Below are 15,403 nucleotides of genomic sequence, written 5' to 3'. Positions count from 1 at the left end.
CCCGGCACTCCTTCTTCTTTTCCGGTCCTTGCCGCTGAGACGAGGAAACCCCTTAAAAAAAGCCCTTTCATCCAATCATCGCCGGGGCTCTCCGACCAGCAGCCAATCATTAACGTGAACAGCGCGCTGGCCGTAAGCCCCGCCCTCTGGACTCAGAGCAGCTCTCACGCTGTGCAGCTCGTCTGTGTCTGTCAGCAGGTCAGCAGCGCCTCCACTCCTCTGCCAGGCTTCACTTTCATCACTGACTACCATCACTGACTACCAGCCATCATGAGGGAGATCGTGCACCTCCAGGCCGGCCAGTGCGGCAACCAGATTGGTGCAAAGGTAAGGAAGAAGTAGAGAGAATTAATTAACTCCTTTTTTTTTTTTTTTATTAATTGACAGTTTATTCCAGTTTTTCTTTTCAGTTTGGGAAATGTTAAACATTACATATTCACCTTTTTTAAAGAGGCCGTTCTTTTGTCGTGTGTTTTAGACTTTGAGAAATTAATTAAAAACAAAGATAAAATCAACTGCTTCATTTCTGTATGTTCCAAAACATAACGCCATAACATATACATGGTTGTCTATTAAAGATAGAACGGGACCACCAGCATCCCTATTGTTTGCCCTCCATCCTCCTGTTTCAGACACTCAGTCAACTATTTAACCAGTAAATGGTTCACCACGACCCTGGTATTAAATATATTGTATATATATCTCTATATATATAGAGATATATAGTGTTAAGATACATATAATATGTTAGTGTTTTCAAATTGCATGTTTTTCTTGTATTAGCACCAAATTTAAGTTTTTTTTGGTTCAAGCTTTATACAAAGGAAAAGTATACATTTCTACTTAATATATTTTAAATGGCTACTGACCAAATGTATGAATAAAACTATTAAACAACATTCAACTCTCACTTCACCCTACTGTAACAATGAGTGATCAAATACATAGTTCCAGACAAGAACAATGAATCATTGTTGAAATATGTCAGTGATGGCTTATTAAAAGTTCCACAGAGTTCAGTAAGGTGTACCACGTATAGCCCAACAGCGTTACTCTAGTGAGTTAGAAAATAGAAGATGAAATAAAAACCACTACACATAAGACCGGCCAGTAGGAAAAGTGATGAGGTATTTCTGGGATATAAATAAATCATTTCTTGCACACGAGTACAGTAACAAGTCACACATTTAGAACTGTTGGCAAAACAAAGACTCCAGACCACTGATCCGTGATTAATGGAGGAAGGCCAGACTTGAGCGAACGTGCAGGGGGCCAGCTGCTGTCTTCGGCCGGACTCTTTGTCATCGAGAAAAAGAGCAAAGAAAGAAATGAAGTAGAAGAACGCAGCAGGAGGGGGGCGGGGGCAGGGCGGGGGTAGAAAGGGGGGGTGGGTGGGGGTGAGATAACAAGTGGCTCAGTGTCTGCTCTAAAGGCACAGATGAGGTCATTTAAATGAGTGCTTCTCCCGTCGGTGTATCACATGTGCATGCAGCACCAGAGAGCCTGAGAACTTTGTGTACACATAGATAGAATCATTTTATGGATAATTAGTTCTATTTTATCAGCGTTTTTGCAGCTGTGCTCTTTAAATATCCTGTGGTTGTTCCTGGACTTCCCAGAGATCCACTGACAGTCACAAAGAGCGATCCGTCAATCAATAGTATGTATAAAATATTTTGATAATAAATTATTATTTTAGTAATTTTGGGGCTTTTTTCAGTTTCTCAAATGTGTTTTTTTTTTTTTTTTTGGGTCAAATGATAATCAACCAAACATTTTTGGTGTCATGTTTTGGACTGCTGGTTGTGTAAAAACAAGCAATTTCACGATTTTTGACATTTGCTGGACATTTGCTGGATTAAGCAAGAAAATTATCTTTGATTGATTATTTAAATGGTCGTCGCCTGCAGCCCTACAATCAGACAGAGTGTTGGCTGGATGTGCAGTAGACCTGTTGTGTGCAACTTGTCAGTAATCAAGTACCCAAAGAGCCATTTGCTGTCTCTCAAGATGTCCATAAATCAAACATCAGAAACTGGCCTTTAAAGCCTCTGAACTCACACACAGGTGTTTCCTCACGGAGTACGCCTCTGCTCGGGTTGAAGGTGGGCTGGAGCTTTGATGGGAATTTATAATGTCACCAATCTCCATCTACCAATAAGAATAATAAAAGCCCCGGCCCTTAACCTGTGTACCAAAGCTAACAGTAAGACGTCACTTAATTAGTCCAGATTGTGTATATGTAAGTGATTAGTAAACTAAATTATATCATTCTTCTGTGTTCTTATAGCTTTTAAACCCCAATAAAATGCTTTAGCTCTCACACACACACACACACAGTTCTTCACAGATTAGGGTCAGTTGACTGAGCTGTTGTGACAGTCTGTGTGTGCATCTTAACTGAGTCTGGCGTTAATGTCTCATCATGTAGAAATGAGGCCGACTGAATCCTCTAAGGAAGCTCTGCTCCTACTGACCCTCAGACTGCAAGTGGAACAAAGAGTTTGAGTACTCATATAAGCTATACAGTCTCTGTTGTGGCTAAAGTTATGTGTGTGTATACATATATATATATATATATATATATATATATATATATATATATATATATATATATATATATATATATATATATACATATATATATACATATATATATATATATATATATATATATATATATATATATATATATATATATATATATATATATATATATATATATATATACATATTGGATTGGATTTGTGACAGGTCGCTGCATTGTACAATTGTACATTTAAGGAGTGCAAAAACAAGAAACAATGAGTGTGAACCCATGAAATGCAGCTTTTAATCAGCATGACGATTGGAGAAAACTGACGGTTCAAGGCAAGGGGACTGCTGATTGCAAAACATTTTAACCAGGTTAATAAAAGACAGTTTTACACAACATGATGCTGTTTGTAGGTGATCTTGTCACTGCAACAGGTGATCAGATGACAGAGGAGGAATTGTTAACCACTCTCTTCTTTCCCCATGTTAAATTGAGTTGCAGTCATGGCCTTAATCAGTACACAAAGACACCTCTTTATCTAAGACAAGTTTCCAGAAATGCGTCTAGTGAGTTCACAGTCTTCTAAAAGATCAGGTTTCAGTATAAGTTCAGATGTAGGTTATGCAAACATTAAGTGTCTAGCAAATTGACTGCGTTTTGCACAACTTGAATTCAACACACATCTACACACATTTGTTAATGTCAGTACCGCCTTCATTACAGTACAGTACGTCTTTACTGATGCTGATGTGGCCCGTGTGTTTGTGTGTTCAGTTCTGGGAGGTGATCAGCGATGAGCACGGCATCGACCCAACGGGAGCCCACCACGGAGACAGCGACTTGCAGCTGGACCGCATCAGTGTGTATTACAACGAGGCCAGTGGTAGGTGACACACACCAAGGTCTATGTTTGATCACATGAGGTGAGAAAAATACAACCATTTTAAAACTAGGATGCACTGCTGTTATGCTGATTGGAAGGGGAGAAGAAGACATTCACAGACCTGATGTGAACATGTGCTATGGGCTGTTCACATGATGAGATTCATTATGAGGCCCGTGCTGACTCAAACGGCTACTAACACTAATTATAATTAATACAACATTAAACTAATTAAACAACTTAAAATGAGCTGGATGAGCATCAATAAAAGTTCCTAGAAGTAGCTGGTGTATCAAATGATCTGAAATCATGCAATAATGTTACAAACTAGTGTGTGGACTTCAGACAGCAGCTTCCTGTGGATTTACAGTGTTTAAACTCCACTCAGTGGACACAAGAGGTGTAGTACCTCTTGTGTCCACTGCACAGTGGGAATCTGAGTTTTTCATCCTACTAATTTAAAACACACGTTCAATTCTTTTTCAACACGCATTATTTATACACTCATTAATAACAACAGCATCAGAATAAGAGATTCACAGCATTCTTGCCTCCAAGTAATTTGATGAAGTGAAAAATAGCTGATAGAGACCTCAGTTATAGGCTGATGGATGCGACTCAAGTCATTAGATCCAAGTCCCAAGTCCTATTTTCTTTGTCCTTTCAAGTCTTTAGTTAAAGAAACAGTGTGTAGCATTTAGAGGGATCTATCTGGAGAAATGGAATATAATATTAAAAAGTACCTGTTTATTAATGATATTATTGGCCATTTGTCTTAACCGTTCAAAAAGTATGACAATGAACTGAATTTGTATTACATCTGGCTAAGGTTAGCTGTCATCAGCCCTCACAGGCACTCACTGATCTGAATGAGTCCTCAATTGAGGAACACAGTTTGATGATGCAATCCGGATGTAAAATCTTTGATGAGCAGGTCTCTCATTCGTGAGTTTGCCTTTTGTCCTCCACATGTGAAACTATTGAATCCAAAGTGAGGACTCCTTGCTCAGGCATCATGATGATGATGTGATCTGAACCACAGGGAGCTTGACTGACAGGGTCGTCATCTAGTCATGGCATTGACATTCCCAGTGTGTGCTTGCATACCGGGTAACACTAACAGACAATTTTAATGTCAACATTGACAACGTTAAACTTTTAAAATATTTGATATTTAATGATTATGAAAACATAAAAGGAACAAAGACTAGTCAAGTGTTTTTTACTTCCAGGTTTAGTCTCAAGTCATATTTTTTCAATCAAATCAAGTTGCAATGCCGCCTACATTGTTCTCAGTATTACTCCTGTATGTACAATAACAGTCTTTCTTAAATTTTTGTGTGTGTGTGTGTGTGTGTGTGTGTGTGTGTGTGTGTGTGTGTGTGTGTGTGTGTGTGTGTGTGTGTGTGTGTGTGTGTGTGTGTTCAGGTGGGAAGTATGTGCCCAGGGCCATCCTAGTTGACCTGGAACCAGGTACCATGGACTCAGTCCGCTCTGGACCTTTTGGACAGATCTTCAGACCGGACAACTTTGTCTTTGGTAAGAACACACGTAGTCGGAGTCTTTAATGCGGCCCTCTTTTCCACAGGAGGTCAGAGGTCAGGGTGGAATACAAAACAGCAGACAGGGAGCTTGTGAAGTTTACCATCCAGCTGAAGGACACTTGGAAGCTTGCAGCCACAGGGGTTTGGTTTGTTTTGGTTGTTGAGGAAAGATGCTAACGTCTTGTTTTTTGTTGCTCAGGTCAAAGCGGAGCAGGAAACAACTGGGCCAAAGGTCACTACACGGAGGGGGCAGAGCTGGTGGACTCGGTCCTGGATGTGGTGAGGAAAGAGGCAGAGAGCTGTGAGTGTCTGCAGGGCTTCCAGCTCACACACTCTCTGGGAGGAGGAACGGGCTCCGGCATGGGCACCCTGCTCATCAGCAAGATCAGGGAGGAGTACCCAGACCGCATCATGAATACCTTCAGCGTGGTGCCCTCTCCGAAGGTAACACACCCATTGTATACAGGGAAAACTACAAACTGTTACTTTTTAGGTAGTTTGTCCTTCAAATGAAATATTAATACCATCCTTTAATGCTACTCTGATGGAGGCATAATATGTAGCAGTAGTTTTCTGTGCCTTTTTAGTGGTAAATCATCCCTAAATAGGGAGTGAATAGTTGAATGCAGTGGAATATGATTCATGATTTATCCCGTGAGTTCCATCAATATTGATTTTTATATAAAGCCACTACAGGTGAATCATTTTAACTAACAGATATCACCATGAAACTTCCCCAGCTGATTCCTAAAAATAAGACAATCATTTTATTTATTACAAGATTTCTGAAATGTTATGTTTAAATATGCAAATGAGGCACTATCTTATCAAATATGTGCCAATTTGCACACATTATCAGTACATTGGATAAAGCCAGGTTCAAAATTGTTTCATTTTGTGGACATATTAGAGTTTTTTATAGGGAATTTTGCGAATCACTCGATATCAGAGAACAATGTCAACAGCCATAAAAAAAAATCAAAGTTCTCCATGTTTTTAGTAATAAAAAGTTGTAAGTCATGAATGATAGATGACGAACCCCTCTTGATAAACCTTCAGAATATAGATGGGAATGAAAATGGAAAGTTTTGGCAAAATGTTGTGTTTAAATATGCAAATGAGGCATTATCTAATGCTAACTCTTGCTGAATTTAGGGTTAGACGTAAATAGACTGAGTAGTGAAATGAACACGTGTATTCTGTATGTTTTATTTCCACTAATCTGAAAGAAGAAAGGTTAGAATGCAAAATAGCCCAATATCTTAAAACTGTTCAGTGCATGAAAATATGCTGTTTTTGCTTCTCGCCTTGAAACATATGGCAACTAGAGCAATTGGTAGTTTTGCAATAATATCAAAAATCCTTTGAAGAGGTCTTGTAGTGATGAAGGGTTAATACAGTATGACATCATGTCATCTGATATTGCAGCCTGTTCTCCATCAGTGAGCAGTCTCAAATAAGAGTGGACAGCCACAAAACTCATGAACACATGATTGTAGTCACGTAAATCCTAAATACCTTGAACTGTGGGGAAAACAGAGTATGTGTAGACTTTATGTATCCATAGCAGCCTAGCTGTGAGGGTCATGTGTCTTTGTCCTCAGGTATCGGACACAGTGGTGGAGCCGTACAACGCCACGCTGTCGGTCCACCAGCTGGTAGAAAACACAGACGAGACCTTCTGCATTGACAACGAAGCCCTGTATGACATCTGCTTCCGCACGCTCAAACTCACCACGCCCACGTACGGCGACCTCAACCACCTGGTCTCGGCCACCATGAGCGGCGTGACCACCTGCCTGCGTTTCCCTGGCCAGCTCAACGCCGACCTGAGGAAACTGGCCGTCAACATGGTGCCCTTCCCCCGCCTCCACTTCTTCATGCCGGGCTTCGCCCCTCTGACCAGCAGGGGGAGCCAGCAGTACCGCGCCCTAACAGTGCCCGAGCTCACCCAGCAGGTGTTCGACGCAAAAAACATGATGGCGGCCTGCGACCCCCGCCATGGGCGCTACCTGACGGTGGCCGCCGTGTTCCGCGGCCGCATGTCCATGAAGGAGGTGGACGAGCAGATGCTGAACGTGCAGAACAAGAACAGCAGCTACTTCGTTGAATGGATCCCCAACAACGTCAAGACGGCCGTCTGCGACATTCCGCCGCGAGGCCTCAAGATGGCCGTCACCTTCATCGGCAACAGCACGGCCATCCAGGAGCTGTTCAAGCGCATCTCCGAGCAGTTCACCGCCATGTTCCGCCGCAAGGCCTTCCTCCACTGGTACACGGGCGAGGGCATGGACGAGATGGAGTTCACCGAGGCAGAGAGCAACATGAACGACCTGGTGTCTGAGTACCAGCAGTACCAGGACGCCACGGCCGAGGAGGAGGGGGAGTTTGAGGAAGACGTGGAGGAGGATGCCTAGAGTAGGAACAGAAAAAAAAGTAACATTAGCTGAAGAAAGAGATGAAGTAAATGAACCCAAAAAATCCAGAAAAAACAACAAAATATTGTGATAGGAAATGAAGGAATTTAGCAGAAATGAAAGGTGAACGTAGGCAGAGAAGTGAAGGAGAAGCGGGATGAGAAACAGGATAAAGATTAATTGACATGTCATTACCTCTTGCAGCATTCTGCAGTCACTGGAAAAAAAACTGAATCCAGTGTGACAACATTTAAACAAAGGTGAAAGACATTGAGAATGTCAAGTGTTGGAATCCCTGTAACCGTGGCTTAAACCAGGCCTGCAGCCATGGAAGTAAGCTTCAGAAATGTGAAATCACACCATTATCAGTGTTTAGTGCTTCTATGAGTGTTCGTAACTTTTGCCATTACTCATGAGCTTTGAAGATCCCCTATGAGATCCTTGTGAATGTTGGTAGTAGATATTTCCTCTAACTTTGATAAGAAATAGCTATCAGGGTTATTATATCCACATCAAAGTAATAGACCTCTCTCCATTCATGTTAAACAGAGAGCTCTCTCACAGTGTTGTAGCTTGCCTTTTATGGAGAAGAACTTCATGTAACAAATCACATAATCAGGTCATTTGATTTATTTTATTTTATTCAGAAAGCATAGATAAAAGTGTCATAAGAAAGATACATGTTTTATTATGTTTTTGTTGCAGAGACTGCAGCCAATTCAGCATATTACATAACGATAATTTCAACAAAGGTCTGTTTCACTGAACTCCCGACCAACAAATTGACTTTACTAGGATACATGTTCACAGTTTTAATGCAGCAGCGGCAGCAGCAACATTAGCAGGATTATTCTCAGACGCCAGCCAACGTCATGAGGACGATCACACTCTGCAGATGTCCTGTCAGGTCATGGAAAGCTTATTTACCTTTAAGTGATCTGTTTTTTTCCCCCTGATATGTTGGACTCAAAAAGGCCTGAGCTTTGCTGCTTTTGGATTGGAACCATGAATCAGCCAAGTATTCTAAGTTAAATACAAAGATGTAAACTCTAAAGCCTCTGCTTTGAAAAGGATGAACCCATTCCTAGGAAGTCCAAGTGATAGTTTAATGTTTTCAATTAAATAAAAGTTTAATGTTTTATTATATATCTCATCACAGTACATCTATGCTACATCTGTCTTTCTATTTGACATTACTAAGTCATTTAAACATTTTAGCTATTTAGGCTTTTTGACACGTTTAAAAAATACAATTTTCTTTTTTTTAAAGGGGAACACAATTGCACAATTTAACATTCGGATAAATGTTTACAGAGCCGCTACAGTATGCATTCAAATCAAACAGAAGCCAGTTGTGTTCAGTATGTGTCGTCCTTATGTCTGTGTGTTTCTTTGTGTGTTAATACCTTTTTGAAATCCTGTAGAACAGTTTGACTTTGGATCCCATTGACTGTGAAACACTTGTGAAAAAAATAAAAAGGCATTTTAAAGAGAACAAAACTTGTACCGTTGTTATTGATAGCAGCTTTTAGTTTTTTCAGTAGTTCCACTTAATATAACAACAGATGGAGTGAGAGGTGCAGTGAAGGACAAGCATCCAACATCTTTCCCATCTCAGAAACATGGTCAGTGATTGACAGATTATTTTACTCTGTGGCTGTAACAAAGCTTTACTTTCATTATTGATCAATGTGTTCATTATTTCTAACACCATTTTATTTATTGAATGACTGCTAACGTCTAATCTTTAAATAGAATTAAACACTATCTACATCCTTTAATTTGTAAAAAGCCATTATTATGACCAGAGTTATAATAAGTATGAAGTATGCTTTAACAGCAGAACCTCAGTCTGACTTAGCAGGGAGAAAGATCTTCAAACAGAAATTCAATTTATCATTTGATTTGATTTTTTCATTATTCATTTATTGCTTTTAATCATTATTATAATTTGAAATGAGGGAGTAATTGGAAGCAGTTGGAATAAACCCACTCCTCATAGCAAGTGTGTCAAGGCCTGGAATTGAACCCTCAACTTTAGGCATCTGTGTGGCCCTGTGAGACCTAACCTGCTGCTCCATATCCAGGTTTAAACTTTATGCTATTAGCCGAACTGTGTCCAGTAACACTGAGGATAAGATGGACATGAGGTTGGAGCCCAGGAGCCTCATTACAGAAACTTCTGGAGTCTGAAATCCTTTTGGATGACATTTAAGATCTTTTTTTAGGATTGGAATTTAGGAGTTAGGAGTCCTAAATTAGGAATGCATTAACCACAAAGAATCCAATTTACAGTCATAGTTAGGATTTCTTAAGTTATGATAATATAGGAGGTTAGGATAGTCGCCAGTTTAGGAATCGCATTTGTAACAGGAAGAACTTTTTCCTATCTTTGAAACTTAAGTTAAAAATGTCTACTGTGAAAAACAAAAATAATCTTTGGGACAGACATTTTTTCTGCTGTGTAAAAGGTCTGTCCCAAACATCTGCTCTGAGTCCTCCAAAACATTACAAATCAGCCACGACTGAAGCAGACAGAATGGTTTTTAAAAAACTGTTAAGACCGGGGTTGTTGTTTGGTGTCATTAAGTGCCTTATTGGGGTCTTAATTATGAAATTCAAACCCAGTAGATTCCGTAACAGCAGGTTCATCTGCGCCGCCCTGGTTGTCGTCTTAATATGTCGGCCACTTGGCTTGACAGCGATGTCACAGCCTGTGATCTCTTCCCGTGGAATCTGTTCCAGGGTCAGTGCGGTGGTTTCGATTGCATCACTTGTTCTGCAAACACTGGCAGATCTACTGCCATCACAGTCTGCCTCAGAGCACCACACACCAGGTCAGTCCTCATCTGTCCCCTCTCTTTTCTCCACACCTTCCTCTGGTAGGATCATGTCCTCCAAAGGGGCAATCGGCTTCCTGTGAAGTTTTTCCTTGGGTTCAGGGAAGCAGTTAAGTGTGCAACACTGTTTTGCCTTCTATGGACGATGAAGGCCTTACCATAACTTGCCACCCTTTTCCTGTAAAATGTTCTCTCAGTCTGCTCTCTGGCCTCTCCTTCATACTCATTTTAAGGCGTACCATCTGTTTTTCCTATTTGAGTTCCTTCTTAACCAGCCTTACAGTCTCAGATGCTAGATCATCTGTGTCCTCGGCAGAACCAGAGGTATTCCTTTTGAAATGTCATCACCATGTTTCAATGACACTGACAACACTCAATTCTTTCTCTAGGATCATCTCGACAGCTTTGTTGGTTTCAGTGACGAAGCTTCCCCCAGAGGACACTTTGTCTCTTTAGCCAGGAGCTCTGACACATCCTTTGTGCTCTGGAGAAAGTGTGTCACCAAGGCACTCCTGCACTTGGTCTTCCATGATTCTAATGCTCTTCCATGATCCATTAGATCCAGAAGAGCTATACTAACGACCAGGGAGGACATTGCGTCAAAATCTCATCAAACTATTTAAATTTAAAACAGGCCTAGTAACCAGGTTTTTTTTTCTTCCCCTTTTTTGAAAGAATAAAAAAATAGAAATCCTACTTCTAAATAACAACTGAAAATAGTAAAATTTCAAATAATTTTATCCAAGATTAGGGATGTTATGAAATCTTTTTTACCACTATGTAAAGATATAGTGGCGTTTACCTGAGCAAAGAATGAAGTTTTCCTCTGAGTGTGTTGTAATCTGAGCTTCTCTGTGCTTTGTTTCCTTAGCTTTACTGGCTGAGGGTGCCTTTTAGTGCATGTTAGTGCATGTGAGCGTGCCCCAAAAGCTAGCTAATCGCTGACGCTCTGCTTTCATAAGGCAGTGCAAACTGGAAACAAAACAAGTGGACTGGACCATGTAACACAACCATGAGAGAAAAATGGAGAGAGGTCTTCAGGAATTTGTTGCAATTGAGTACGTTTTAATTGTTCTTTCATGTTAGCCAGTATTGGCCATGTTCCATGCTGTCCGGAGATGAAGACAAGTATTCACACGTTGTGAAAATATTGGAGAAGAAGCCCGTTAGCAGAGGTGAATGGTTCAGTGATTCAGCCAACAAACACAGAGTGGGGCATCAGTTCTGCTCTGACTGGAACTCTGACTGTATAAGAAGTGGACGTAGTCATGGTGACGTAACCCATTGATTTGTGGAGGGCTGTTTTGAAGCCTCGAGTTGGCTGATTTCGCTGTCGCCATCTTGGATTACGGCCGTCGCCATCTTGTTTTTTTCGCAACCAATGAACAGAAGTTACCATATTTGAACAGTTTGAGTAAATTAACCTGTTCAAAGTTGGCAGGACAGTCGCCAAGTTGACAACATTGACAGCCTCCCTCCAGACCTCCCTACAAAAACACTCCCCTTGTATTAGCATTATAAACGGAAACAACGAACATGGCTGTCGTTAGCACTCGCTAATGAAAGACTTCGAGAACGAACAACGAGTGCACGGGCAGAATACACAGAGGCAGACGGGTATATGTAATGAGAATTTCAATAAAAATATCAAAAATGTTTTTTTGAAGAAGACGACCATAATACATGTAAAGGATGCTGTTGGTGTATCTTTTTTTCTTTAACTTTATTTGGCAGTAAAAATGAATGAGCTTCATCGAAGTATTTTTCCTAACAACAAAAGAGGGGGGGGGGTGCAATTGACTCCAGTGGCTGGGACTAACATTCAGGACCTTGGACAGCGTCCACACCACTAACAGAGAAGAACATGTTAAAAAGAGAAGGACACATTCAGGACCTTGGACAGCAGCAACACACAGATTAGGACTGCGGATAAAATAAACCAATTAGATAACTGCTGCTGATATTGCTAACATGCTAGGGTAATGGAATGCTTTTTAGGGACACAAACAGGATGCTACAAGTCACTAGGGAGGGAGGAAGGAATTGGCTGAACAACACAAACTGTCGACGTCTCCGTGCGTTAGTCCAGAGGAGGATTCCCCCCCATCCATTCAAACTGCAGTCTGTTTGGCACCGAGACGAGAACGTCACGCTGGAGAAGTCGTGCGCGTGTATCTGTTTGCCCGACTTCAAACTGCAGAACGGCTGCTTGTGGCTCCGAGACAGAATTAAAAACGACTCTTACCGGAGCCTCCCGAGCGCCGCCGATCCACACAAACCCGACGTTAACCGAAAGTCTTCAGCGGCTCCATATCCGGTGCCCATTGAAGTCTATTGCCGTCGGGCTGGGGGTGAGGGGCTGGACGAGATTTACCAAATATAGAGAAGACCAAAAAAAAAAAAAAAAAAAAAAAAAAAAAGGAGATCTCCAGGAACCATCACTCCTGAGCCCCTCCCAGTCCGGTGATACTCGGTTTCGAGGCTTTACAAAGGTAATTATCATCATCCAATTATACCGTATTATATTCCAGCAATTGGGTTGTTTTTCCCCCCCTCAATATTTGGTTCAAACAGGGAAGTAGTGGGTTAAATTCTGCAGTTTCCCCTTTTGCTGTTTTGGACTATTTGCTCCCGCTATCATACGGTTGATTTAGGGCGTGTAACCAACAGCAGCGACAGAATAAAACAATTCACGTTTGTTTGTTTTTTTCAGATACATAACCGAGGGGGGAACTTTTTTATTTTAATTTCCCGGCAAATCCACAGTTTTCAGACAGGATTCCCAGCATTGCTCCACCGAGACATTAGATAAGGTGTTTGTGCACCCAATGGCCTCCTTCCTTCTCACAAGTCTGTGTTCATTCTGCTTAATCCACCCATGTCTCTGCTGCTCTCTGGGAGACTACGGAAGTAATACACGCATTAACACATTTGATGCCGGTAATAATCGATGTCACCAAGTAGTTTTTTCCTGTCCTGTGTGCGGGATAAACCCGTCTGAACTGAGGGGGGGGGATACCTTCTGGTCCATCCCGTCGGAAATGATTACGCAATGTACTCGGGCGCTATACGGCACACATTAGAGCCGCAGACTAAGTATCTGATATCTGCAGGTTTTTGGGTTAATCTTTGACTGCATGCTGTAGGCTCACTGATGGATGGCATGGCAAGTGCCCAAACCATCACCCATCTGATGATGAATGGGGCAAACAGAGAGAGAGAGAGCGAGAGAGTGCCCTATTCCTAGACATAAAGACATATATTATTATGCTCAGACTCTGCCATTAGAGTGTATGACTGTAGTGATACATCCAACCCCCCCTAACATCTCTCTCATTCTGCATTCATTCACTCCCCATCTCCTCCACCATCTTCCATCCTGGACATCCCCGTAACGGGACGGCCCCCATTCATGCCAGTCGTGACACACCCTTGGCTGCACCAGCAGCTGCTCCTGGCTTCATGGACTGCATGCAGAGTATGTGGGTGTGTGGGTGTGTGTGTGTGTGGGGGGGGGACACACACACACACACACTTTTAAGATGGCATCAATATCAGTATATTCAGATTAAAGGTTCTAGTGTTGAAATAACTTAATCTGACTATGTTCATCTTAAAAAATGAATGAATAGAAACAGGAGATATTTTGAATTTAAGGAGACTAAGGCTCTCAAACTCTAATTTAGAAAAAGGCTAGGAGTATGAGTTAGCAGCGATGGTAGGGAGAGCCCCATGAAGAGACCATCACTTCAGCTGTGGGTTATTATTATCAGGGCAATAACAGCCCAGTATACCAGCAAACCAGCATATCAATCACACTGACACTGATTAGGAATCAGTTTGAAGGATTAATTAATTAGAGAAAGAAAGGAGACAACAAAGGGAAGATAAGGCAGCACAGTAAAGTACTGTTACAGAGGACGATAAGAAGAAAAGAGAGACAGAGGAGCAGAGACAGAGAGAAGCAGAAAGACGAGAGAGACAATGCTGTAACACGAGGAGGATGTGTGTGGTTTGTGTGGAGAGGAGAGACGAGGGGGGGGAAAGGCTCTTAAGTCCATCAGTCTGGATGGATGTCGGGCTGATGAGATCATCCGGAAAGATGTAACCTCCATGCTTGCTTGATGTGTCACAAAGCGTTCAGTGAGCGCTGTGCTTCCTACTGTCCGGTTGATCTAAGCGGTCATAACAGGAGACAGGAGGGCAGAGACCCCCAGTTAGAGTCAGAACTTAAAAATGTCCTAAAGTTACATCCTCATCTAAGGCTTCCTAGCTGATGCTTTTATCCAGGACACCCAGTGGTGAAACAGTAGAAATCAGAATGGTTACTTTTAATTCCAGCACCTCCCTCTGAGGAAGCCTGTGCAATGTTTATGAATGTAAAAACACACTGGCAAACTTATCATAATCATCCCTCCAGTTTTTATCAAATTCAAACCAGAGGGCTCATGTCTTAATTTGAGTTGTGTTTATCCATAGTGCCTCCCATCAGCTAAGCAGAACTTTACTTTTTGGGTTGTAAGGGGGGAAAGTTGTAAAGGAGAGGCCTCTACTCTACTTGGCTTTCAGTTGTATTCTTTAAATGCATAACCACTACTCTGACCATGGGAGGATTATGAGACAATGGGCCCCTGGGCAAAGACATGGAAAAGGTCCCACCATCTCTCCTGTATCTGAGCAAGACTCACAGACTTTATTAAAGATTAGCTTCTTTTTGTTGTTGTTGTTTCTAGTTGTTACAAATCTCTCTGTGGTTATGAGTCTCTTTGTGGTAATTTTGCGACTCTTTGCAGTTGTTTTGTGTGTCTTTGTAGCCCCCTTGTGTCAATTTTAAGCTGCTCTGTTTCTCTTTGTAGTTGCTTTGTGTCTGTTTGTAGACATGTTGTGTCTCTTTATAGTTGTATTTTATATTTCTCTGTAGCCATGTTGTTTCTCTTTGCAGTCGTTTTGAGTCTCTTTGTAGTTATTTAGTGTCTCTTTTTTAGTTTCTTCACGTGTCTTTGTAGTTGTCCTGTGTCACGTAGTTGTTTTGTGGCTCTTCATAGTCATTTTGAGTATTTTGTTAATTTGTGTCCCCTCTGTTGTTATGTGTCTCATTTATTGGCTTTTTGTCTCTTTTCAGTCACCTTGAGTGTCTTTGTAGTTGCTTTGTGCATTCTTTATTTCATTTTGTGTCTTCTTGT

General features: G+C 41.4%; 1 protein-coding gene across 1 annotated transcript; it reads left to right on the top strand.

Moving 5' to 3' along the window:
• Positions 1–159: 159 nt before the first annotated feature.
• Positions 160–8,857, top strand: LOC129097675 (tubulin beta chain-like). Its single transcript, XM_054606584.1, has 5 exons — positions 160–327; positions 3,311–3,419; positions 4,848–4,958; positions 5,163–5,407; positions 6,568–8,857. Exons 1-5 carry the CDS (start codon positions 271–273, stop codon positions 7,378–7,380), a joined length of 1,335 nt encoding a protein of 444 aa, XP_054462559.1. The 5' UTR covers positions 160–270; the 3' UTR covers positions 7,381–8,857.
• The last annotated feature ends 6,546 nt before the right edge of the window (positions 8,858–15,403 follow it).

The sequence above is a fragment of the Anoplopoma fimbria genome, chromosome 10, assembly GCF_027596085.1.
Source record: "Anoplopoma fimbria isolate UVic2021 breed Golden Eagle Sablefish chromosome 10, Afim_UVic_2022, whole genome shotgun sequence".
NCBI classification, from domain to species: Eukaryota; Metazoa; Chordata; class Actinopteri; order Perciformes; family Anoplopomatidae; genus Anoplopoma; species Anoplopoma fimbria.
This window is presented reverse-complemented; position numbering and strand designations above follow the sequence as displayed.

Excerpts from the sequence above, each read along its gene's own strand:
- LOC129097675 (XM_054606584.1), top strand. The coding sequence starts at position 271 with ATGAGGGAGATCGTGCACCTCCAGGCCGGCCAGTGCGGCAACCAGATT. Across the intron at positions 3,420-4,847 it reads GTATTACAACGAGGCCAGTG|GTGGGAAGTATGTGCCCAGG; the intron begins GTAGGTGACACA and ends GTGTGTGTTCAG. Across the intron at positions 5,408-6,567 it reads GCGTGGTGCCCTCTCCGAAG|GTATCGGACACAGTGGTGGA; the intron begins GTAACACACCCA and ends CTTTGTCCTCAG.